Below are 26,139 nucleotides of genomic sequence, written 5' to 3'. Positions count from 1 at the left end.
TCACTATATGCTTCTCAATTCTAAGTGCTTTAGCGTAGGGAGCTCTGTTCCAACTTCATGTTAGGGATGGAGGGACGACAAAATACTGATGGGGAATCTTCAAATTCTGTTATTTGAAGTTCTAGAAGAGAGGATGAGCGAATGAGGGTTGGGTCCCTCTAAATAAAGGAAGAGGCTGCTCTGGTGAGGTGGGGGAGATACATCCTATGATCTGTGTCCCGAAGCATTTTTTGCTATGTCTGAAAATGTCAGTTCTTCGGAGTGGGACGGTGTTTCCCTGTGGACTAAGAGTCCCAAGTTGGCATGTTTTTATAGAGATAAAGAAGGGTAGAAGGTCCCAGACAGTGAGAGGGAGTCTCACAAGGAAGCCAACTCTGTGTGTGTGTGTGGTATGTGTGTGTGTGGTGTGTGTGTGTGGTGTGTGTGGTGTGTGTGTGGTGTATGTGTGGTGTGTGTGTGGTATGTGTGATTACTTGTTCTTAAGATCCCATTAAAGGGATTTCCTCTTTGAAAAGTTAAGCACAGCTCGTACTAAACTCACCTGGAAAAGGATTCTAGAAAAGGTTGTAGCTAGATGTCGTTGATCTGCTGTGAGTTTGAGGACTCTCTGGGCTACATTGTGAGTCTCAACTCTGCTTGGGTTTCAGAAAGAAAGCTAAAAAAAGAAAGACAAAACCTACCTGTCAAACCAACAGAACAATGCAATTGTTAAGACCCATGAGGAGTGGTCAGTTTGAGAAGAGGTTCTTGAGTTAGGAATGTAGGCCATAATAATTACTGCTAATAAACTATTCATCTGGTCAGGCAAGACTGCTCACAGAGTAAAGACAACTTGTAAGCTTGACCCCTTGAGTTTGATCCCTAGGGACCTATAGACATAGTAATGGGACAGACTAAGATGTCCTTGACCTCTGTGCCTACTATGTCACACTGGCACCCCTACCCACCCGCCCACTCAATAAATGCAATAAAATAAAAGAAACCTTTTTCTTTTAAGTTAGCTTATAATAAAAAAAACACTGCAAGTTAGTATACACTCTTGCCTAGTTGGTTGCTGTATTTATGTTGATTTTGGTATGGTCTTACTACACAAGCTGGCCATGAATTCCTGTTTCAGCCTCCTGAACATTGTGTGCTACTAAACCTGGCTCTAAGGTAGTTGCTAAAGTTGATTTTTATGTACCAGAATTCTTTTTTTCTAAGTGTACTTCTGACATAAAAATTTACTTCTCCCCTAATATTTGGTGCAGTGAAGTGTAGAAGGAATTTGCTAAGCAATCAATGGAAGCTGAGGTTCTGGGAAAAACAAAACGGGTGGCTTAAAAATTGAAGGTTTGATGCTTCCCACTGTAAATGATTAAACCCAACAGTGCGGACAAGAGAGTGCGGCCCACTGTGAGGGACTTGTGCTGTTAAGAGTGCAGAGCGTCCGCCATTTCCCTGCAAGGGAACCCAAAGCAAAGGGATGCTCACAGTTGTAATAAAATCCTCTTATTTTACAATGATTTTTCAGACATTTTGATGTGGTTGAAGGAACGAGAAAGAGAAGTAAAGAGAGATGGCGTTTCCTTCTGTACTCTTCAGGGAATCTAAGTGTGACGCACTATGCTGACCTCCTCCAGAGGTTCCCTGCATGGGTAGATCAAAGACAGTTGACTCCCTTTATTCAGAAGAAAAATGATAAAGACACTAATTGTGAACTGAAGAGATGGGGGAACTGACTGCCTAGGCCATTTCTGACCACCTCAGTAACATTGCTTGCTTCCTTAGCTCGCCACTTCCTGTGGCAGGGGTGAGATGTTGCTGTTGTTCATTTGAGACAGGGTCTCACCGTGTAGCCATGGCTGGAGCTCACTATGGCAACCAGGCTGGCCTTAGACTCACAGAGATCCCCCTGCCTCTGTGGTAGACTTAAAGCTGGGCACCATCACACGCCACTAACCTTAGTTTTTATATATGTAAAAATTAATACATTTTTTACAGGTTTTTATAGCAACAGGATTTGAATGTTTGTGAGCTGTTGTATCTTATTTTAACAGACTAAGTAGTTGTGTGTACATTACTGTAACCTGTTGAATATGCTATACAGAGCCTTTCATGCTAAGCTTGCACTCTACCATTGAGCTACACCCCAACTCCTATTTCTATAAATATTAATCTGTGTATATATATTAATGTAACAGCCACAGTCAGGATGAGGAGAGTTCAACCCTTGCCCTATTCCTTGAGCTGTCGCTTTATAACCAGTCCCAGCAAATAAAGTCTTTTTTTTTTTCTTGAAATTCACTTTCCTAGACGAAAGTCTCGATTGCCTTTCATTTGTTCATTTTTATTCAAGAAGTGTTCTCTGTTGGTTTTTGAAGTAATTCAAAATGACATGGTCGGTAAAGTCGCACGGCTGGATTTCCTTTATTATAAAGGAGGGTGGGGGGAGGGAAGCCAGAGAAAGATGGAAGCCCTTTCAATATAGCCATTTAAAAAAAAAATCTTGCTTGTTGTTTGGTTGGGATCTGAAGAGAAACCACTCAAGGATCTCCCTTGAAGAGGAGAGAGGGGTAATTTTTAGTCAAGGAGTTATTCCCTGACACCTGGGAAATGATTAGTTGATATTTGCAAAGAAGATTAAGCTAGTGTGGTTAATTAACTGTGGTCATCAGGTGACTTATATCAATTAACTCCCTGTTAACAATTTCCATAAATTTCGTAAATAAGTTACCGAATCAGTACGCTGCACATCAAAGATGAAAGGCTCTCCTGAGTTATCTTATTGATGGCAGATTAGAGATGGTCCCTTCCTTGTCTCATCCACTCTCTGCTAGCCTTACATTGATAACGTGAATGCTCCAGCCGGTTTTACTTTGAGAAGGACACACCTGGGTAACTTACTATGTGGTTTTAAGAAGTCAGGCTTGAGGGACCTTGCTCTGTCATCTTAGCACGTTGCAGAAGACTGACTTATCAGGAACTTAAGGCTCCTCCTCTGGGGGGACACTAGGGAGACGCCAGGCAGCAAATGTCGTAAAGAAGAACTTCTGTTGCCCAGTCTTTTAAAGTTCTGTTTCCATTGTCAACTGCCAGCAGATTGCTAGGCAAGTTGCCTTACCACTGAAAGGACACCCTCTGCCAACTGGTCTATATTGACCACATTCATTTGTAAAATTCGATGATGTTTAGAAAAGATCATAGGAACAACACAACTAAATTCTTGTTTTAGCCCCAACAGTGATGAGGATATACCACCTCATCACTGGGGATCTGGGGATATACCACCGAGCCAGACAAACATTCTAGTCTTCAATTAGCTGTGAGCCAGAAAATGAGAAAAGTATATCCTGTGTTTTTGAGAATATCATTGCATTTTCTGAAAGATTTGACTTGATCATGTGGGTGATTTGCTTCTTAGGACAACTGATATGAATAGTTTAGGGCCATGCCAGGAAGAAATATTTGAGTTGTAAATATTTGTACATTTGTAGCAATTCTATGCTAAAACCACTTTCATTTATAAAAAGAGAATCACCTTTTTTGGTAGATTGCCTTGGGTTTGGGGACACAACTCAGTCACTGAGACAGAGACAGGATGTCCATCACAAACTGGAGTCTGTACATATGATGTACGTACATACATGGCCTGCCTTGTGGGAGTGGATGGAAGCTTGTGATCTAATTTTAAAGTTCTTGCTACCAAGCCAAACTTTTGGCTTTTCTATGATTTTAGAAGCTCCCTGGCCATGCTACTCCCAGCGCCCCCGGCTGTTCAAAGGTTCCTAGTCTCAGAGGTTACTATGGACTGAGTGAACATGGGGCCAAACTATTTCTCATGTTGGGACATAGGCCGTGACTTGGAGGTTTAGTTGTTTTCCAGAGGCATTCTTGTGAGCCACTTTAGCTCTGAACCCCGGGTTTCTCAACTCTACAATGTCGATTTTTAATTTCTGCCCCTCGGGAATATTTACAGGTCATTGTGAACTTGCCAGGTACTAGGGCTTGGTGAGTGTTGGGTGAACATGTGGCCCCACAGGGAACCTGGTGCCAAATTATTCACATTTGACCAGTTCCTGGTTGGGTCAGTGCTGCTGAGGAGCTGCCATTCTGTGGGCTTTTGAAATGCAGAAGCCACCTGTCAAATTCCTTGTCCAGAGAAACCAATGAGGGGAAAAAGTGCAGCTTCTTAAAGGAGTGAGACCGCCAGACAAAGCCACATTAGCAGAAGGCCTTGTTACCTGCCTGTCCACCCCCACCCTCCAAGAACATTTTGGTCCTTCAAATTCTGATTTTTAAAGGTGAAAGCTCAATGTCAAATTATGAAAAGGTTCAAATATCTTGTGTGTTCAGGACGTGCACCCGTCCATTTGGCTTGTCGGTAGTTTATTGTGCCTCTCTAACCCTGAGGACGGGACTCGTTGGAACAGGTTGTTCTGCCCTCTGGTCAAGGATTTGCTGAAAGGATTAGACTCACTTTGAGGGGCCTCCAGGCAGGACACATCAATCACAGCCTTCCATCAGCACTTGTTCCCATATGTAAGGTTTGCTCATGCAACCACATGCTGACCCAAGTCTGTCATTCCAGGATTTGGGAAGCTGAGGCAGGAGGATTGTGACTTTGCGACCAGCATGGGTTATATCCGGAGAAGTTGTGAGTGGAGGGTACATCTGGCTCATCATTCACATTAGAATGACCACTGGCGTGCTTATTACGCAAGAATTTGCATGTTGTGTCAGGGACCAGTTGAACACAGATGGTCTGATGTGGAGACCATGTTGTACTGTTCTAGAGGTCTGGGAGCACAGCAAGGGGATGATGTAACTCAGTCCGCGTGAGGTGGCAAGGAAGACCCCACATGTTGACTATTTGAACAGAGTCTCAGAGGAGGGTGTCCCAGGGGATGGAGCTGGCAAAGCCACACTGGGCAAGGTTTCTTCCGACCAGCTGGGTGGTTGTGGGGGGCTTGAAGAAATGTCAACTGGGAAGTATAGTGATCAGATTTTATTTGTTGCTTGTGTGTGTGTGTGTGTGTGTGTGTGCACGTGTGTGCACGCACATATGAAGGCTAATGTGATGTCAGTGTCTTCCTCAATTGATGTCCATCTTATCTCTGAAAGCAGGGTCTCTTGTTGAACCTGGGGTTTACTGGTTGAGTTGGACTGATTGGTCGACGAGCTCCCAAGATCCTCTTTTCCCATCTCTCCTGCTCTGGAATTTTAGGCTCCTGCCTCTGTGCTCGACCTTTTTATGTAGGTGCAGGGGATTGAGTGGCAAGGACTTCAGCAACTTGGCCATTTCTCCATTATTTTATCAATATCTACATTGTCTTTTAAAAAATGGTTCGTTCTCTGGTTTTGAAATATTAGACGCCCCAGCTCAGGAGTGGCTAGGGCGGTGATACCATTAATAAACTGGATTTTTGTTGCGGTGATTTGGGTTTTCAAGACAGTCTCACTATATAATCCTGGTTGTCCTAGAACTTACTATGTAGACTAGACTGACCTCGAATTCAAAGACTCCCACCTGCCTCTGCCTTCAAATAGCTGGGATTAAAAGAGTGCGCCCCCACTGCTTGGGTCTAGACAAGAACTTTTAGTATCACTATCCTCTGAGAAGAACCAGATGCTGACAGTAACATGAGTGAGGGGTGGGGCTGGGGTCTGAGTCTGGGGTGTATGGTGTCAGGGACTTAACCCTGGGCAGTTCTTGGTTGCCCAGTAGTCCTCTCTGCCGCTTCCTCACCCTACTATAATTCTGCAGGACTTTATCAGTAGTGTGCAGCCATCTGGCAGCTCACACTAAGCATCTGAACCTTCTGTCAGTGGCTTATGTATGTGAGAGGCTGGGTGGAAGAAGGAAAATGTGAACTCCCATTGTGAAGGAATAATGATTCCATATGCAGCAATAGGTGGACCAATAGGGAGCTGAAATCACCTACAATCACCTACACATACTGAATTCACCCTGTGCTGAGAACAGTGTGAGTCCCTCCCTCAGTTTGGAAGCCTGTGCCGGTGGGGCTGCTGTGTGTGGATGCGCGCATGTATACTTGAGTCAAATGAATCCTGTGTTGCCCTTGAAAGGGGTTACTTGACTCAGAACCAGTGCAGCAAGGTTTCCGAATCAGTGTTTCTATAAACGCCATCTATTTGTTTGCTTCTGTGGTCTGTGCGATCTTCCCCATAGCCTTTTCTTTTAGTTAAGTTTAATCCAAGATTTATTACACCCCGGGAGGTCCTTTGTGCTAAAAACGCTAAACCTGATGAAATTTTGGCTTCGGCAAAAGCTTTGTTACAGTGCAGACACCACGTACTTTTTTTTTTTTTTTTTTTTTTTTTGGAGACAATTTCTCTCTGTAGCTTTGGAGCCTGTCCTGGAACTTGCTCTGTAGACCAGGTTAGCATCAAACTCTGCCTCCCGAGTACAGAGATTAAAGGCCTGTGCCACCACCGCCCAGCCTTCTCAGATAGCCTGTTTCTCTCCAGTCTGCTTCATTGAAAAGACAGCAGTGAACATTCGTTAAGTTAGAATATTTTGTGTTTCTCTGCCACATAAGGTTGAGGACTCTGATAACGCAACTCATGTATCTAATTAGTGACTTTTAAAAACTTGAGTGTGTGTATGTGTGTGTGGGCTCCGTGCTGCTGCTCACCCTGATACCTGAATTTGATACTGAATATCCACACGGTGGAAGGAGAGCTGACTCCTACAAGCACAGTATGGCATAGGTGTGCTTCTCCCCTCTTGGGAATAGACAGACATACTAACAAAAATTTGCAAGTTTTATTTGTAATAATGGCAGTCCATTCATTAACTACTAATGATACTTAAAACACATTAGGTCAAATATTACGACTTGTAAATGCTATGTAGTTTTTCTTCTTGCTGTTTCTGGCAGCCAGGCCAGGTAAGCTTAACTTCGTTAATAGTGTTGTGACCGCAGAGATCCCTATATACGGGCACAAACCGGAGTAGCATTTTTATCGGAGTAGCTTGATTATCAGCTGGTGAAACACAACGCTGTGACTTTGTGTCAACAAGCCTTTGTATGTGTCATCATGATCACATAACATGATGTGATGACATTTATACTGCCTGAAAGTGATTCGTAGGCTTTTATTGCTTTTTGAATGAACCCAGGCATAGCAAGCCGGGGCTAAATGACTCTGGACTGCAACAGAAAAACCTAAAGTTTTTTTTTTTTTTAACCTGATATGTATTTTCTGAAAATACATTCTGAGTTCCTCCCATGTAATTTGTGACTTATAAAGGCACATAGCAATGACATGTTGGTGAAACATGGATTTGGGCCATAATAAGGTTGAATTGCTATTTGTACCTGCTGGAAGAAGGTACATGGTACCAGATGTAACTTAAACAGAGGCTAAGTGCTTGGGAGGCCCAGTGTCATTGAATTCTGTGTCTAGGAGTGATAGTCCTCCTTTTTGAACTCTTTCTTCTCCTTTTTTCGTATTTCCTCTTCCTTTTCATTCTCTTTAGAGTATTGTAATATTGTAATTGTGAAGAGTTAAGATGGAGGCAGGAGGAAGAAATACAACAGTTTCTTTAGTGTGAGTATTTGTATGTCTGTGTGCAGGCACACGTGCCAGGGTAGAGTCTTTCTCCTTTCTGCGAGCCCTCAGCTTCCATCGAGTTCTCCTGTGTCCACTTCCCATCATGCCTTACCAAGCCTGGCTCTGCAGACGTGTGTCACAGCGCTGGCTTTTTGTGTGGGTTCTGGAGGCCGACCTCCTTCAGGCTTGCATGGTTAGCCCCTTTATCCATCGAGCCAGCTCCCCAGTTCCAACAGTGCATAAGCTTTTCTTATTGTTGCAATTGAGGGTAACATCAAACCATTTCTTTTTTGATGGTCAAGGCCTCCTGATTTTTACCTGCCTGTTAGGATGACCAAAATCTCACCAGCAACTTTAATACACATCATTTTCTTCGATTCAATACTTGGCACCATGAACCAGAATACCTGGTTTGACACTGTGTTGTGTTGGGCTTCTCTGTTGTACCATTTAAAACCAGGAAAGTGCCTGCCTAGAGATGGGTGCTTTTGGTTTCTCATGAGTAACTTTTGCTTTTACTGTTTGAGCTTATTCAACTATTTTCTAATATTGACATTTTTTAGGAAGCTGATAGATATCCATTGACTGATCCGGGTTAGGAAAGAGATTGAGTCTATGTGAGGGGGTGATTTATAGTATTTTCTTTTGCAAGGTATTTTAAATCACTAAGTGTTGAAGGGCATCTTGCCCTTTTCTGAAGCAGTTTGATTCATTGGGTCCTTATTTATGGGGGCCAGCAGACCATCTTAAATTTTCCTCTTTTAGAGTGTTCTTTTCAACATCCTATGAGGGTCCTTCTCCTACAGGGGAAAGGAAGGTTGGGGCTAGCTGTTCAATGTAAGGGGAAGTCCCTCTCTTTATAAACCCTGTGACTTAGCAGCTTAGGGGAAGCATTGCAGAAAATTCAAACTAACAGAAAAACCAGGAGACCCAGTTCCACTTCTTTGGTTATGGCTGCGAGTAATATTTTATAGCCATAATGGATTTCCAGCTCAGATATATTTTTGCGACTGTATCTGGTTGAGAGTGAGGAAATTATCTGATTCTGAAGACCCTGAGGAATGTGTGCTTACGGCCCTGGCTTTCGCAGCAATGATCCTTTATGTTACTGAAGAAGTCCTTTAGGATTTTTGATATCTGGCCTGGCCTGACCTCTCCCTCCCCTAGAACGGGGGAGCCCGTGGATGCTCTGGAACATTCCAGGATGAAACAGGCCTCCCTGCAACTTAAGATTCTTTATCACACTCCCAGGGGAGTTCATTTCACGTTACTGGTACCAGCAGCTGCAGTGTGATTATTTCCCAATCTCAGATCTCATTGATGGGTGAGAAGGAGTGCAATTGGCTGTTTAAGAAATTTTATTATCTTCTCAAAGGGAAGAATTTATTCTAGGGGCTTTCTTAGGTGATCCTTCATGTTAAGACATTTTGAACTTTGAGTGTTCAAACTGCTGAGAGATTCTGGGAGTTGGTGGCCATAGCGGGTGGCCTTTGTATTTGAGCTGGGCATGGCAATCCAGTATAAGAAATAGATTACAAGTGTGCACCATCACATCCAGCTTTTGGTTGTCATTTTATTATCTATTTATTGAGACTTAAATTATCTACTACTACATTCTAATCTTGGAGTCAGCCTGCTTCGGTGTGAATGTAAGGGCTGAGTAACTCATCTATGAAATAGGGCTATTAATACTCTCCCACAGGGTTGTGCTGGTCAGGAAGCTCTCACTGGCAATCAGAAGAAATACTGCAGGCACGTTTTGGTGACTTTGTGTTGTGGGCAATGAGGTGACGAAGTGAATACAGGCCGAGAGTCTGAACAGGACAGACATTTTTCCCGTTGTGACTCATGCAGCCAGAGGATCCAATTGATATGTCTATGTATCCAATAAATAGTAGTATTGGATAACACGTTCCCAATGGTTTGAGCTCTATAGATAAGTCCTGTTCTTTGATTTCTTCCATAAACACTAAAATAATGTTTGCACATAGGAATCAGCGAGTCTATTTTTGTGGCTTTAGTAATTTTGAAATTACACTATTTGGTCTAAAATTTTGTTAAGATTTATTTACCTTTATGTATGAATTTCCACCGCATGTGTGTGTGTGCGTGCATGTGTGCATGTGTGTATGTGTGTGTTTTTGTGTGTGTGTGTGTAGGTGTCCAAGTGCATAGTGTAGGTGTAAAAGTCAGAAGACAACTTCCTGGAATCTGTTTTCTCCTGCCACGGGTTCTGGGGATCGGATTTAGGTCAGATTCTTTTATCCGCCTGAACTATCAATCATCTCATCACAACCCCCAGCCCTGCCCCTATTCTTAACCCTTTCACACATTTTCTTAGAAAAGAGGCAAATGGCAGTCAGAGGAACATTGTCTGAAGTCCAACACTGTCGTTTCTGTCCTAAAACACCCCCGCTCCCACCCAAATCTTCACGCATGCTTTTCCTCCGAAACTCTGGGTCCCCCTGGGGAAGAAAGTTCGTGGGTCTGTTCTCAAAGTGTGGCAACCAAGGAAATCATGGTGACTGTTCTTACTTTGCTGGAACTCAAAACAAATGCAGAGCAATACTTTAATTCACCTATGTTCTCTGTCCTGCATCTCAAATCCCTTGACTTCACTCTGATCTTTCTAATGAGTAATGGCTCAGGATAATTTCCACCTCTGACCTACATAAAAGGTCAGTCTCCTGGAGATTGAGGGCTATTTCAATGACAGCTGAGGTAACAAATCATATGGGTGATCCTGCCCAGCTTGATGGTGACTGGACAGCCAATGCACTCACTGTAAGTGGAGCAAGACCACACTCTTGCTTTCCATGGAGCATTTTAGTTGCTTGGTTTTCATAACAGAACCCTAAACGGGACCTGAAGGTTTCTTGTGCCCTTAATCTAGGTCATAAACTATTGGACATCCTATTTGTAGATGTCAAATACTTAGGAATGAAGTCCACAAAACCAGTTAATGCATTATCACGTGCAAGAGTAATTTTAATGCAACCTAAATTATTAGGATTAGGTCTTGGACAGGTGACGCAGCTGTGTTTTGCTTCTTGACACCTGTGATGAGCATCATGTAACCACCTGGCCAATGTCTCTCGCCTACGCGTGCACACGTATACACACACACCACAAAATTAGAAAAAAGAGAAAAGGTTATCATGATGCGTTGTTTCTTCTTTAAAGACTTCTTCATGGGGCGGAAGCCATGGTTTAGTAGTATACACACCGCGCTTGCACGGGACTGTGGTTCCCATCAGCAACATAAGGTGGCTCACAATTACCTGTTACTCCAACTCTGGAAACCTACATATTTGCATATTCCTACACGCACATGCTGTACATAATTTCATGTAAGAAAATACATACATGTAAATAATCTTGGAATAAAAAAAACTCAGCTTCTTTGTGGTCTTTATTTCAAGTTGATTCATTCATTTTCTTCTTTTCTCTTTCTTTGGAGTTTTGCTAAGTGACCAGGCCAAGGTCAGCCTTGAAAGCATAGGACATATTTCAGGAGTCGTGGTTTTGCTTTTTCACCCAAGAACCCTCCCTTGCCTCAGCCTCGTGAGTGCTGGGATTGCAGGCATGGGACACCATATCTGGCTTCGTTTTTCTAAATTCAAGATCATGGTTTCTCATTCCTAGTTTGTTCTGTTACTGATTTCCTGACATGTGTACATCTGTTATCCAGTGCTCAGAGCCCCACTGGAGACTGTAAATGATAGACGAATACTTTCTCAATCTAGTGGCTGTCCTTTGCCCTGAAAACAACGAACTTCTTACCTCCTGGACACTATCTGCTAGGCCAGTTCTTATCTTAACATTTTCTTAGCCCAACACTTTGGTCTTGAAGCTTTGGAGTCAACTACTTCTTAAGAAAACGTGTCGTTTCTTACACCAATGCCTTTGGGCTCTAGTGTGGTGAAATCCATCTCCATGTTTGATTAAAGCTTCCAGACTGTATCACCCTTCCTTTTGAATTTCCCTTTGTTTCTGAGTGTTGCAAAATTCCCAAACCTTAGTACACTTCCTTCCCAACAACACATGAGTTCTGTGGTTCGTGAACTCAATGACAGCACGTTAAAAAGAAGTGAAAAGCCCACGTTCATTTTTGAGTATGGGCTATTTGGCGTGCATGAAAGGGAACATAGAACAGCGGTCAGCAGGGCTTGTTTACTGGTGTGGGATCGCACGGTTCAAGTCGTTCAAGTTTGTTTGCTGCTGAATGACAGCAAAGCTCATTAATGCAGCATTCTGCAACGAGGTGTGGATCGCCCAGTCGCTATAAGGATTGACAGACACCTTTGCAGGGCTTGCGAGTTAAGGCTGCTTCATTAACACAGGGCACATAGAAGTACTTCTGAACCAATTGAAATTGGGGACACCCACCACTAGACCTTTCCATGAACAGTTGGTTTTTAAACAGCACACATTCTCTTTGTGGTAGAATGAAGGACACACTGACAAAAATCAGGATTTTGGCTGGCTTCTGAGACCACACAGCTATGAGTGTCTTTTTTTTCTGGGCAGATATTTTCAAACAATGGTCATTTGAGAGTTCCAGCAGGCATGAAGTTCCGATTGAAAAGATGAATTTGACAAATGAATTATCATGGAAATACTGATAGAGTGAGCAAATTGGGCTGTACTTTAGATAAATTTAGCAATTGGAAGACTAACTGGAAATCATGGCCTATAGTTTAAATGCAACATTTCCTATCAGTTTAGATTTTTAATTTTAAATAATTGGCTTTGAAATGTTTCAAATTTTTATGTCTATTTTGTAATTTATGGTATTTTACCTTGGCATTTTAACAAGATTAAAATAAACAAAAACAAACTTCTATTGACTTGTCATTAAAAATTACTTAAGAAATATCAATTATGTGTATTTTCAAAACAGGCACTATCCTAACCTTTCTGCAACAATATAAAAGCCTGACCAGGTTGTCTTTACAGTGGCTATGATGTTTTCAATCAGGAGTGATTTGTTATTAAGAGACACAAACACATTAAGCTCATAAATATATTATGTTGGATTACTAACAATAGACCTGATTGATAAAAGTGATTTAATATATGCTGTGTTAACAGCTGAACCTCCAAAGCCCCTAATCTCCCAGGGAAATATTGCTCTGTAGAACAAAATCCAATGAGAAGTTCTGGGATTCCAGAGTGAATTTGTACATTCCTTAGGGGCATTTTCGCAAGGGAGGTTGTTGTGTTTTAAAGGTAGTTGATAAGAGACCTGCCCCACCAACCCCAGGCCCGCACCGCCAACCACCGCCATGCATTAGTCTATAGAAGGTATTTGGGTGTACGTACTCCTGTACCACGCGGTACCACCATCTAGCCAAGGGAAGTTTCTGACCATTTGCGGCATACATTATAAATCAGGGTGTCACTAGCAGACAATCAGATTTGAACATTCCGTGAACAAAGTAGCCCATATTCCCTAGGAATAGATCACTTAGCTCTGTTTATGTCTCACTGTTGATATGCCTGCCTTTCCACGAGTCAGGAGAACATCCTGTTTATTTATTCTAGGAGTAGGTAATTGATCTGTATATTTAGCTAAGGTGGGGTTAATTATAGCCAGGAACCTGAATTTTTCTCATTTAGCATGATTGCTTTTAAATACAGAAAGAAAATACAAGTATTTTTCCAACTTTGGGTTTGTGAAATAAACTTGAATAGTCTCCAAATTGGGCTTGTGTTGGTTGCCCTCTTTGAAGAAAATTTTCTGTTTGGCACAAGATTCTTGGGAAGATCATTGGCCAGATATTTGGGATAGCTTGCACTATTTCCAATTCTTAGCTTAGTCCCCAAGAGCCATGAAAAATATATTTGCTAAGCACAATGAGCTTGTCACCCCTTTTCACTTCACTACCACTTCAGGGCGAGGTTTGTGCACTTTGGTTGCAGAAAATTTGCTTTGTAGACTTGACAACATTGACATTAGTTTTGGAAAAAAAAGTAGTCAGTTGATCTGAATTTAAACTCCCTATATATAGTTTAGCAATGAAAATCCAGTTAATAGGAAGGGGATTAAAACACCATAGCTAAATAAACCATGATATGGCCGTGCTAACCATCTGGTTAACATTTGCTCCGTTTCTTAGATAAATGCTTCCTAACCATTTTCACAGATTCCTAATATACCAAGACATAGGCATAAGAAGGTTTGACCTTCTTATTGGATAGGAGTGTTTATGTCGTGATGAAAATATTTAGAATCTCGATAAGTATTTTGTTATTTGATCAATTCCTTGGGAAAAGGAGATGTAGATGTGGAAATTCCAAGAGAGTTGGTTAAAGCATGTACAGTCTGCCTGGCAGAGTAAACATTTTAAACAGCGAGGTGCACCCTGTCAAACAGCTTCCTGGACAGGTCATGTCAAGGTGTATGCTAACCAACTGTGCCTGAAAATATCCTTCTTGCAGACATCCAAACAAATGTCTTTCATGTTATCAGTGTGAAATTGCTTTCCTAACTTGACACATAATTTGCATTCTTTTGCTACTAAATAGTTGAATATTTTTCATTTCATCTCTAACTTGTATTTCTTTCACGAACATCTTAATTTTTCTTTTATTGAAAATATTTTTTCTCACATTCTGATTACAGGTTCCCCTCCCCCTCCCTCTGTTCCTCTTAGTTCCTCCCTACCTCGCCTCCCATCAAGAAATATCATAAAGGTTGTTGTTGTTATTGTTTGAGACATGGTCTCTCAACATCTTAAGTCTTAAAACAATGTCTGTTTCTTGGCTGTTGCAGGATGTGGCAGTGGGAATTTCCGCTGTGACAACGGATACTGTATCCCTGAAGCCTGGAGGTGTGACGGGACCAAAGACTGTTTGGATGACACAGACGAAATTGGCTGTCGTAAGTGAGGAGGAGCCAGACCTGGCTCTGTTTTGAGTGACATACTGCGGGTGTGTTTAGGTGGTAGACCCAGGTCTGGGTTAAGGCGTGTGAGCAGCTATTAGCCTCCGCGTTGGAGGGAGGGTCTGAGTTTACATCGGGTCCTTGCTGTGAGCCTGTGACTTCGACATTTACTCAGAGTGAATTTATACTTGGTTTTTTGAAGCTTGAAAATTATAGTTTGTTGGTTATTCACCTGGGCAATTCTGTAAATCAAACGATGCTATGTGAATTACTGTGGTTCGTAATTCAGGGAGAACTTTATGTGTGTGTGTGTGTGTGTGTGTGTGTGTGTGTGTTTGTGTGTGCACAGAAACTTGTGAGTTATTACAAAGAACCTACAGTAGTTGCTAGTTTTTATGTTATTAAAACTGGTGTTAATGTTATTGCTGGTTTTATGTTATTAAAAAAAAATCTAAGTGAAGCACCATAATATTTTAAATCTGAAATTTATTTTAGTTATTTAAACCATTTTGACACATTCCTTCATATAGCTTTATGAATGTATCACTCAACACTATTCTGAGTAGATTTTGGATGAGCTGAGCCACTTAGAACAGGTGCCACAAGTGTCACCTGCCCTTCGAGTCCTTTGCTCTCCCTGACCTGTCATAGGCGATGAGCCCCTGGGTTTCGAAGTCCCTCTTCTGACAGAACCACAGACAGGAGTTATCAACCCTAGGCAGGAAGGCAGGTGATGGCGTTAGTGTTGTTTTGAATTGGCCACTCCATGGCACAGCTGAGCAGCCAGGCTCCAGCGGTGCATTTGAGAACAGAAGAAAAGAAGAGCAAGCGTCTGGGGCCTCTCACGCTTTCGTGCACAAATAGGTCACCTGGGAGCTTATAACGCTGCAAGTTTTGATTCCGCGTTGTGGGTAGACCCTGATATTTTTGCATTCTTATTAGTCCCTAGTTGATGCTTTTATTTTCTGAGTCATCCCTTGAAGGAGCAGAGCTGGGGTTGTGGAACAGGCTCACATGATCTGGAATAATACGCTTTGACCTCCGGGCTCTGCCTGTTTTTAAGTAACAGGCCGAATGCATGAACAGTTATTCTAGGATGTAAGCATCCATGGATAGTCTTCAGGTCTGCAGACATTTCGGGACCCTGTGATAATGACCAGCTAGCATTACATGGCTCTTTCACACACACACAGTATTTACTTCACTTTTAACACGCATATATTAAGGCTCAGAACACACCAACATTTCTAAAACAAGTAAATGCAGAACTAACTTCATTCTTGGTAACGCGTCACGTGACACTTTCACGATTGGATGTTAGAAATGTCGCAAAAACATGTTAACTTTTTATATAAATTGGATTTTGATAACTTTGCCTTAGATTTGTGTGTATGTATGTTTGATAGTTTGCCTTAGGTTTGTGTGTGCCTATGTCTGCTTTCTTCTCTGTTTATATATTATTTGGGATCACCTGTTTGGATGTCATTGATGAGGTGACTAATTACTGTCAGCTGTGTCGGGCAAGAGCTAGCACAGGTGCTCTCCAAGTGCTGCTGCTGCTACAGGGCAGGTGTCCGCCAGCATAAGCCTTCTTTCCTTTGTTTCAGCTCCCCGTTCCTGCGGATCAGGCTATTTCCGGTGTCCTGCCGAGGGGACCTGCATCCCCTTCTCCTGGGTGTGTGACCAGGACCAGGACTGTTCAGACGGCGCCGATGAGCAACAAAATTGCCGTAAGTGTTGAGAGCGGGATTTTCTTCTGGCTCTTTGACACCTGAAGTCTAGCCGATTAGAGGCGACACACAGTGAGTAGATTCTTCATTAGCGCTGGGCGGGGCTAGGTCATACCAAGTGTGGTTGGTTGTTATGCCAAGCTTTAATTTGAAGTAGAGTCGAAATTAAAATAGGAGCAGCAAGCAAGCCCCTGCCATTCTTTGATCTGTGGACCACCACCCCCAGCTGTCTCCCTCTCCCTGGAAAGTGACTGAGACTGCCCAGGAGCGCTGCTCTTCTCACCTCTACCTTGCCTTCCCTAGTCCTGGCAGTGTAGGCGTGTGCCATCACTCCTTCCTGGGACACTAATGCTGCAATTTCTGTGTGTCTGCGAGCCATTCCTGTCATTTTCTTTTTTAAAGATTTATTTATTTATTCGTGAGTTTAACATGTATGTGTGTTTACCTGAATGAATCTATGTGTGCCATGTGCATGGAGAAGCTAAAGAAGAGGGTGATGGATCTTGCGGAACAGGTGTCATGAATGGTTGTGAGCCACCATGTGGGTGCTGAGAATTGGTCCCTGGGTCTTCCACAAAAGCAGCAAGTGCTCTCAACCACTGAATCATCCTTCTACCCCGTACTTACCAGTCTTTGCCCATATCCTAGTCACCCTCTGTCATATACCTTTTAAATATGCGTGTGTGTTTGTTGTTTTCTTTTTATCCTTTTTTGTTTTCGAGACGAGTTTCTCTCTGTGTAACTTTGGTGCCTGTCCTGGAACTCACTCTGTAGACCAGGTTGGCCTCGATCTCCAGGTGCTGGGATTGAAGGTGCCATAGCTCGACTTTTAAATGTGTATTTATAGAGTCCGGAGAGAAGGCTCAGAGGTTAAGAGCAATGACAACTTCCAGAGGTCCTGAGCTCAATTCCCAGCAACCACAGGGTGGCTCACAAACCCTCTATAATGAAATCTGGTGCCCTTTTCTGGCATACAGGCAAAAACACTATACACAGAAATAAAATAAATAATTCTTCTTCGCAGCTGGGACCACGTGTTCAAGTCAGCAGATGACGTGCTCCAACGGTCAGTGTATTCCCAGCGAGTACAGGTGTGACCACGTCAACGACTGCCCCGACGGATCTGATGAGAGGAACTGCCGTGAGTCGCCTCGGTCTTTGCACCGTCTTCAGTTTCGCCTTTGGCATTTTAATCAACTTGTTAGATTTGTTGATGGACAGAAATGCCTACAATACGCCTCTTGTTGTTGAAATCTCTTGGCAGATTCTTTTGTGGATTAGGGGTGATGGTCCGATAGCAGTCTATTTTTAAGACGTTCTGTTTGTCTGGCCTTACTTAGCACATCAAGTTTTGAAATAAGAAACTTTAAACATCAGACATCAGCAGAATTCCCAAAGATCACTGAATAATGAGTACAAAATCCATTTTGCACCAAAATCTATAGTTTTATTACATTGCTTTGGTTAAGTTCCTAGGTAAAATTTCTTCGTTTTTCTCCTTTTGTTGACTATTTTGTTAGGTTTTGAAGTTGCTAACTAAATTGGTTTGTAACTGATTGCCACAAAGTAAGACATATAAATCACAGTATTCTCCGCATAATGGATAAGTAGTAGCAATCAAAATAGAAAACTGTTATATTGTATACTATGAAATAAGCAAAGAGGAATCTGTTTCCTTTGAGGTTTATATAAAACTCTCCAGTGCTGGGTGAGATGGGGGGTAGAGGCAAGCATGCGTTTAGGGATTCCAGGCCAGCCACGAAGTCGTTATTGCAAGTTCTAGGCTGGCCAGGGTTACACAGTGAGAGTCTGGATAACAACATGGAAATTTGGGCCGGGGATGGTTGCATGTTTGCCTGGCAAGGATCATGACCTGGATTGGATCCCCACCCCTGCATAAACCAGGTGTGGTGGTACACCCCTGTGATGCTATCCTGGAGGCAGGAGGACCAGGAACGCCATTCTGTTTCCTTTCATTTTGGATATTGTGGTGATAACTGACTGACCACTGGCAATTTAAGAGTTGAGAGGATGAGTGTGTGTGTGTATGTGTGTGTGTTTGTGTGTGTGCATTTGTGTGTACACACGTGTGCGTGTGCGCACAAGTTCACGCCTGCCTGCCTGGAATGCCACAACATGAATCAAGGACTTGCTGTTTTGTGAAACAAACACGAGGTCCCTCACCACATAATGGTGATAGATGGTATATTACGGCGCTTTGTGAATTCGGGGCATTATAAATCCCGGTTATTAGGACAGCAGGGTAGGCATCATACCCTCTTGCAAATAAAGACTACCATGCTAGGGCTCACTAAGGAGCAAGGAACATCCTTCAGGGGCCCCAGGAACTATGCCACCAGCCCACAGGCTGTGTTTATGTGTCTATCCCTTATTTACAAATGTGTAAAAATGAAGCTTTACTCCAAATATACTGGGGCTAAAGGAATGTTACTTTGAGGGTGTAAAAGCCAGTCTTTTGGAGCGATTCTAATGAGGACCCTCTGGCCAAGGGTCATGTTGCTAGTACAGCTGCTTTGGATTTTTTGGGGAAAACTGGATGGGATATCACCATGGTGAGAGAGGTAAGGGACTGAGCTTGGTCTACAGAGTGAGTTTCAGGACAGAGCAGGCTGTTACATAGACAAATACCATCTCGAAAAACAAAACAAAACAAAACAAAAAAAAAAAAAGAAAGAGAAAAAAGATCTTAAAAGGAAAAAAAAAACCCAAAAGACCAAAAAAAAAAAAATGCCAGTATGTGTTGTGTGTGTATGGGAACCACAGCATTGTTTGGCTCTCAATTGTTTTTCAATTGAGATTGAATTGTTTTTCACCAGCTACCATTACTGTACTGACTGTACAGCTTGGCTGTTCTGAAGTCAGAGAGATCCACCTGCCTCTGCCTCCTGAGTACTGGGATTAAAGGCCACCACACCTAGTTGAAAGCTTGTGTTCTAAATAGTTGTTTTTTATGGCTTTTCCTGTGGATGACTTCTTTGAAAGTCCAGGCAAATGCTCACAGACATAAATATTTAGAAAGTGTGTGTGTGTGTGTGTTTGTGTGTGTGTGTGTTTGTGTGTATGTGTGGCAGGGGAGTAGGGGAGAAAGGAGGGGTGAGAAGGAAAAAGTCATATCAGTTGTCCTAGAATATTTGAGTCTGGATTTTGTTTGTTGTTTTTCATCCGCCCCTCCTGGATCTTCTGGAAATTAGTTGGATCTAAACAGACTTTTACTTCTGGGAATTCTGTGATGTTCTGTGTATTTCAGGATATGTCTATAGCATGTTCTCATTGTGATAGTCCGAAATGCCTTCAAACATTGCCAAATGTCTTCTGGAGCCTTGCTGCTTCGGTTGAAAATGACTAATAGGCAGAACAAACAGATGCACGGACCTCCGAGAAGGGGCTGCTCCATCAAAAGCAGCAATCCTCTGTATAGTGTGCCGTGCCTAGCTGTCTTTATGGTTGTGATGTCAGTGGCTAGTGCTAATCGCTGATGCTTAGCTGTTTTAGACATCAGCTTGGACATGTAGCAGCTATAGCTGCTTTAGTGTTCCTATGTGATCAAGTGGTAAATAAGACTTAACCAGCAGCCAGGCATATTTTCTTTTGCAATTATTCTGCCTGGGAGTCATTGCTGTGGACAAACCCAAAACAAGCTTATGATTATGATGACTTTTCTTTTCCTTTTCTTAGAAATAAGGTTATGTCAGAAATGGATCTTGATCTGTCAGATCCGTATAAATGCTTATAAATAATTCGCAGAAAATAATGGATGCAGAAACTCCAGATAATTTGTTTTCCCAATATTTGAAGACCAAGAAGCTTAGCTCTGTTATTTGTAGCTCTGCCAGTGAGACCAGACCTCACTGTTATGATCCCTACTCTTTCAAGTTTCTAAAGCCAAGGCATTGCCCTCCAAGGCAGAACACCTTGTGTCCATTCCAGGAATTCCTTTCCAGGACAAAGAATGATGTGCTGGAGTCTTCTTAGGGAGGTGGAGAGGGGGGAAGGTAGGGAATGGTTGGAGAAAGGCAAAAGGATTAAGGTCCCAATAAATGATCGTCCGTGACCTCAATATGAGATAGGCATTGGCGTTTGATCCCACCACTAGGGAGGCTGAGGGAGGCAGGTGGACTTTGAATTTGAGGCCAGGCCTTCTGCCCGCCCAACATAAATTTTCTATGACACAAGAGATGCTTAATGCTTCTGGCCTTTTGCCTGCTATGTTTTCATATGCATTAGGTACTGTTGGTTATTCTACACCTTGAGGAATATTTCTGCCTATATTAAAAGCTTTGAAACAGGTATGAGCTCACCCCCCCCCTCCAGTTATTTTACTACTCAATCTGGTCATCTGTAAAATGGCACCCGATATTAAACAACTTGTCCATTTTTTTTTTCCTTAAAGGAACAGAAAGATTCAAAACTGCAGTCCATTTTACTCGTAATGGGATTAGCATCAAGGAAAACCACTCATGCGGAGTCTTAGATAAACATCAGAACAATGCACCAATTATGGGTCATTCATTTAATATACCGAAGTGACTTTCGGTTGCTCAAAAATAGTAGCCATTTTCAGAGAAGTAAAAAAGATTATTTCGTTTTATTGAGCACCAGATAGGAGCGATTTTGGTGCAAGTAAAACTATCGCTAATTATCGTGAATTTGCAGCCCTCTCTTTTGTTACTTAGGAATGCTAAAGAAAGGGTAAAATCCCTGTTACAATGGAGGCTTTCTTGCTGGTAAGCGGAGGTATTTGGTCTGCCTGCGACCGGGACTGCTTTGTCCCCAGTGGCTCTTTTTCTATTGACTTCAGAATTTAAACATTTTCTTTCTATGTCTAACTGCGGAAACGCCAGCTGGGGCCGCAGTTGGAAGGGAGTAATGAAGACCGTTAAAGTCACTCTGGGTTGTGACAGGCTCTCGCGAAGAACACCCAGTTCTTCAGGCTGCCCAGTGAGCCTTGTTCAAGTGACCCGGGCACACATCACAGTACAGTTGGCTCTGCTTAGCATTCTCACACTGAGCCAGGATTCCGGGCCCTGAAATTTGAGGAAAAAGAGGGATACAAATCTTTTCCGTTTGGTGTCCATCAAACAAGAACTTTATAACAATTTTAAGATCACAGTTAGCTGTCGCCCAGTTCCTCTATCCCAGTCACAGGAAAGCCACTCAGCCCTGGCCTTAGAGGAATCCATTTGCTTTCTCTCTCTCTGTCTCTTGAGATATACTATCACTCCATGTAGATCTACTGGCCTGCAACCGATCCAATTTCCAGAAGCATTCTTGTTCAGGTCCCCAGTCACCAACATTTTTGTTGACATAGAACAGTTCTTGAGTCATTTACCCTGTTCTACTTTTTGTGTATACATTGCTTAATTTTGTAGTATTCTGGATAGCCTTTATGCTGATGGGTTATTGCACCCCCTCAAACAGAATGAGAGTTCCACAAGAGATGGGATTTTACTGCATAGCCTTGGTATTTGGGATATGGAATAATAATGATCATTTCTATTTTTGAGGCATCAGTTTTCTGTGTAGCCCAAGCTAGCTTAGAACACGTCGTATAGATTCCAGAGTGCTGGGGTTATGGATGTGTGCCACCATGGGCAGCTCTCTTAAGACATTATATATAGTAATCGTCCAAGACAGACTGAAGCAATTTAAAGGCTGTAAGAGTTTTGATTTAGCTTACCATTCTCATCCCCTCTCTCCCTCTCTCAGCAGGGCCTCGCAATGTCGTCTACGCTGTCCTCTAACTTCAGCTCAAGGTCCTTCTGCCCCTGCATTTGTGAAATTTTCTGTCTAATCTTAGACGAGAAGGCAGATTTCATTATTCAGATGCTGAATAGGATAGCATAGAATAGATGGAACGGAAAGACATAGAATACAATCCCGACAGAAGGCAGCGCTTTGCCGGGTGCCTGGTCTGCATACTGACTTGGGCTCCTAGCAGCTGGAGCTCATTCTTTTCACGACCTCTGGGAATAAGTCTGAGAATGAGATAGGGATGGGACCAAGGTGTTTGACTCTGACAATATGTAGCTCCACACCTCCTTCTATATTGGCAGAGTGCGGTGTATGCTATAAATGTGTGTACCATGTGGGCATTTTGTACTTTCCCAGTCTTTGTACCGTTTACTCTTGTCTTCCAGCTTAGGTCGCAAGTGTGTGTGTGTGTGGGGGGGGGTGGGAGGAGAGCTGGAGTCACTCAGGTCCACGCGTCTAATCCCAGGACACTGCACACTAGAAGGGACCTGAGGGCTAATTCTGCTTAGCATATCAAATTGGCACCTTTGGAGAGGTTAAAGAATGTGGAATTGCTCTCAACTTACCAGGCTTTCTAAAGTAGATTGGAAAGAAAGTAGAGAAAGAAACCCACTTCACTCTCTTTCCATCTTCTCCTTTCTCCCAGTATCTCCCCACTTCCTTCTTCTTTCTTTCCACTTGTATGTCCATCCTTTCCTTTCTTTCCATTTGCCTGTCTCACTCTGTAGAATGAATTAGTCTGGAATTCATTTCATTTCTTCACTATTTCTGGCCTCAGATTTGCAGCCTGCTGAATACTGGGGCTTGACGTTTTTTCTATTGCTTTTCCGTTCATGATCATTCTGTAATTTCCCCCCTGTTAATTAATCTGAAGCCCTGACTGTTGTGGAGCCTGATTGCTTGAATCTGAATTCTGATTCTCCAGCTGACAGTCCTTGGGTGCTTCAGGCTTCTCATCTATAAAATGGAAAATAATTAGTGTTCATCTTGCGGATGGAAAAATTCATGTGTATTGAATACTTGGCATGTTTCTGGGGCCTATGTTGTTGTTGGTATATGCTTACTTTACTTTCCTGTTCGAGTGTTGGTCAAACTAGTGAACTTTTTTCTGGCCAGATCTCTTTCTGGTTTAGCCTCTTGGAGACTCCAGGATCTTGAAAGTGTCTGGGTATTGGTTGTTCTTGGAGATCAGAGACAACTTGATTTCTGAGCTTGAAGTTTCCTTCCTTCCTTTCTCCTTTCCTTCCTTCCTTCCTTCCTTCCTTCCTTCCTTCCTTCCTTCCTTCCTTCCTTCCTTCCTTTCTTTTCCACAGGGTCTCGATCTTTGCCTTCCCCCAACTACCTATGCCTTCTTGTCTATGTTCTTACAGTATTCAAAAGTACCTTCGAGCTGTGTCTTCTGGGGCAAATAATTCCAATCTTAGAGGTACAGATCCTCCACCAAGACTTTCTCCTTGGTTCTGGTTTCATTTGAGCCTGGTTGTCCTGCATCTCACTAAGTAGATCAAGATCTGCCTATCCCTCCGGGCGCCATTGTGCCTGGACCTCCTTGATTATGTAGCTATAGCATGGAAGCTTCTTGCACAAAACTAAATCATTTAAGGGAAGAACAATGTCGTATGCAGATTTTGTGGCAGATGTCAATCTGTGAGGGAAGAAGAGAAAGGAGCAGGGTGTGGGGTGAGGAAGTGTGACATTTTCGTCTCGGCCAAGCGGCCTTCAAGTCTTTCCCTTCAAGGCTCAAAAAGAAGCCGGAGCTCTTAGGTGCTGTTTCCTTGCTTTGCACTTTCTCTGCTTGAGGAGACGCTGTGGTCACTGGATGGCTTTGACTGTGGTTAAAAAAAGTGTTAGGTTAGGTGCAGGCTTGCCAAATGTATAAACTCAGAAAAGAAGGGTGTTAGGGATTGCCCAGTGGGAAACTCATCTAATTATAACTTCTTGTTCCATGGCTTAGCTTGAAACTCCTTGTCAATTTTAGCAAGGAGAATTAGGACCTGTTTCCTAAGGGTAACTATCCAAATGGGGATATATACACCTCAAGTTATGTACACAGAAAAGACCAGAGGTGTACAGGGTTTACAGTTGGGAGTTGTCCTCCATTGTTCGAGAGATTCCCTATCATCTTGGATGGAGATAAATAGCTGTTTGCTATTCATTCAGAGCGCTGACCTCCAGCCATTCTGATACCACCCTGATGACATCAAGCTGGCTCTGGGAGCTGTAGGGAAAGAGCCTTGTCAGGGGACACTGATTTAAATCTCCTTCCAGTTTTATGGTTGGAGAAAACAAGAGCTCTGCCCAGCACATTGATCCCAGACCCTTCCTAGCCATAACAATCACCTTAAATGTGGTAGCCACAGGCCAAACCCAAATAAATTTTCCCCCTGACAGGAGGCTTATCTGGCCAGAAGGCTGGCAGAGGGCTGGTTTTCGGCTTGATGCTGCTCTTGGAAAGGCTAGATAACGGGTTGACTCCTGGAACTATCTGGCACACAGCAGTGGGGGGTAGAGGGGGAGGGATTTGAGTGAGGCCCTCACCTGACCATTTGCATCTCTGGGAGGCAGAATTAATAAACAGAGTTGTGTGGCCCATTAAAAGCCGTTTCACGAACCGAAGCATCTCTATAATGAAAGTTAAGCAGCAGTGTAGGTATGAATTCAGTTTGGGGCTGTCGTAAAGTTCAGAACAAATGTAAGATTCTAGTGAGATACAAAACTGCCTGTTTTGTTTTTGATGTTGGATCTTAGGAGTTTAGTTTTCAGAAGTAGAAGGCCACAGAGAGGAAACAGATGCTGCCCGCTGACAACCTAACCCCACTGCCTCTCATTCTCTTGGCAGATGGCATGCCAATCCTGTATTGGACATTGATTTTAAGCATCTAGTTAATATTGATGTGATTGTGTAGATAAGGTTTATGTATGTATCTCTGTGTGTCTGTGTATTTTAGCAACTCAACAGTCACATTTGTGTTTTCAGTCAGTTTGAAGGTCTAAGACATCTGTACTAAGACAGACTTTCCTGCTGTTAATACTCTAAATACTACAGTGGGCAAGCATTTGGAGTAGATGAGGAATGATAAGCTATTTAAAGATAAATGTGGTATACAGGAGGATGGGTACAGGATGTGCACAAATGTGTACTATTTTATATGAGGTACTCAGGACTCTGGGTTTTGATACCCACAATGTGGTCCAGGAGCCAGTTTCCATGGATACTGGAGTATAATAGTAATGTGTGCTTGGGGAGCAATCATGCTTTTTTGTTTTTGGAGATAGGGTTTCTCTGTAGCTTTGGTAACTGTCCTGGAAGTAGCTCGTGTAGACTAGGCTGGCCTAAAACTCACAGATCCATCTGCCTCTGCCTCCCAAGTGGTGGGATTATAGGCGTGAGCCACCACCGCCCAGTGAGCAATCATGCTTTTTAAAGCTGTTTACTAGACATTGGTTTCTTAGGACCATCTACCCTGTGTGGTAGTTATTTATTTATGTTGACAGAGTAAGTTGATTAAATAGCCACTGCTATTTATTTATTTTCTCTGCCCTTGGTCAAGGTCTCCTAGTTTCTAGGCTTTCTCTCTCTTCCCCTTCCATGAGAGAAATGGTCCATCACTTCCCAGAACAAGTATAGCAGTACATGAGTTCCCTGGGATGTAATTCATATTATGTAGGAGGAGGCTCCATTTTAAATCATTTTATATTTACCAATTCTCCATCTCAAGTTACACTTCTTTAGATATCTCTTGGCTTCCTCATTTGCATATCGTTTGCTGTGTGTGTCTATGTTTGATTGATGTTCCTTTCCCAGACTTGTCTGTTTCAGGAGGTCAGGGACCACCTAAATTCAGTCCTTGCACAGCGGAGTCACTCAGGATCCCTTCAATGAAGCTTCGTTTTTCCTGTAACAGGCTATCCAACATGTGATCAGCTTACGTGTGCCAACGGGGCCTGTTACAACACGAGCCAGAGGTGTGATCAGAAGGTGGACTGTCGAGACTCCTCCGACGAGGCTAACTGCAGTAAGTCATGCGCCTTAGCGGTGTAGCGGTGCGGTGAATTGAAGCCAGTGTACACTGACTGGAGGGACAAATACCGTTCTTCCCAAGCCTGGGTCCATTGGATCCATCCACATCCATTAGTTGTTTGAAATCATCCGCCAGTGGGAGTATTTACACAGCAATTTTGGCAGAA

At 42.8% G+C, this 26,139-nt stretch overlaps 1 protein-coding gene across 1 annotated transcript in view; it reads left to right on the top strand.

Annotated features, from left to right (window-relative positions):
• The window catches only part of Lrp2 (LDL receptor related protein 2), a 121,737-nt gene that overhangs the window by 11,232 nt on the left and 84,366 nt on the right, over window positions 1-26,139 (top strand). The window contains exons 2-5 of the mRNA XM_048426082.3: window positions 14,339-14,446; window positions 16,057-16,179; window positions 17,204-17,320; window positions 25,857-25,967. Of these exons, the coding sequence (XP_048282039.3) occupies window positions 14,339-14,446; window positions 16,057-16,179; window positions 17,204-17,320; window positions 25,857-25,967 (459 nt within the window). The remainder of the gene's footprint in view (window positions 1-14,338; window positions 14,447-16,056; window positions 16,180-17,203; window positions 17,321-25,856; window positions 25,968-26,139) is intronic.

This window comes from Myodes glareolus, chromosome 21, assembly GCF_982192425.1.
Source record: "Myodes glareolus chromosome 21, mMyoGla1.1, whole genome shotgun sequence".
In the NCBI taxonomy this organism is placed as follows: domain Eukaryota; kingdom Metazoa; phylum Chordata; class Mammalia; order Rodentia; family Cricetidae; genus Myodes; species Myodes glareolus.
This window is presented reverse-complemented; position numbering and strand designations above follow the sequence as displayed.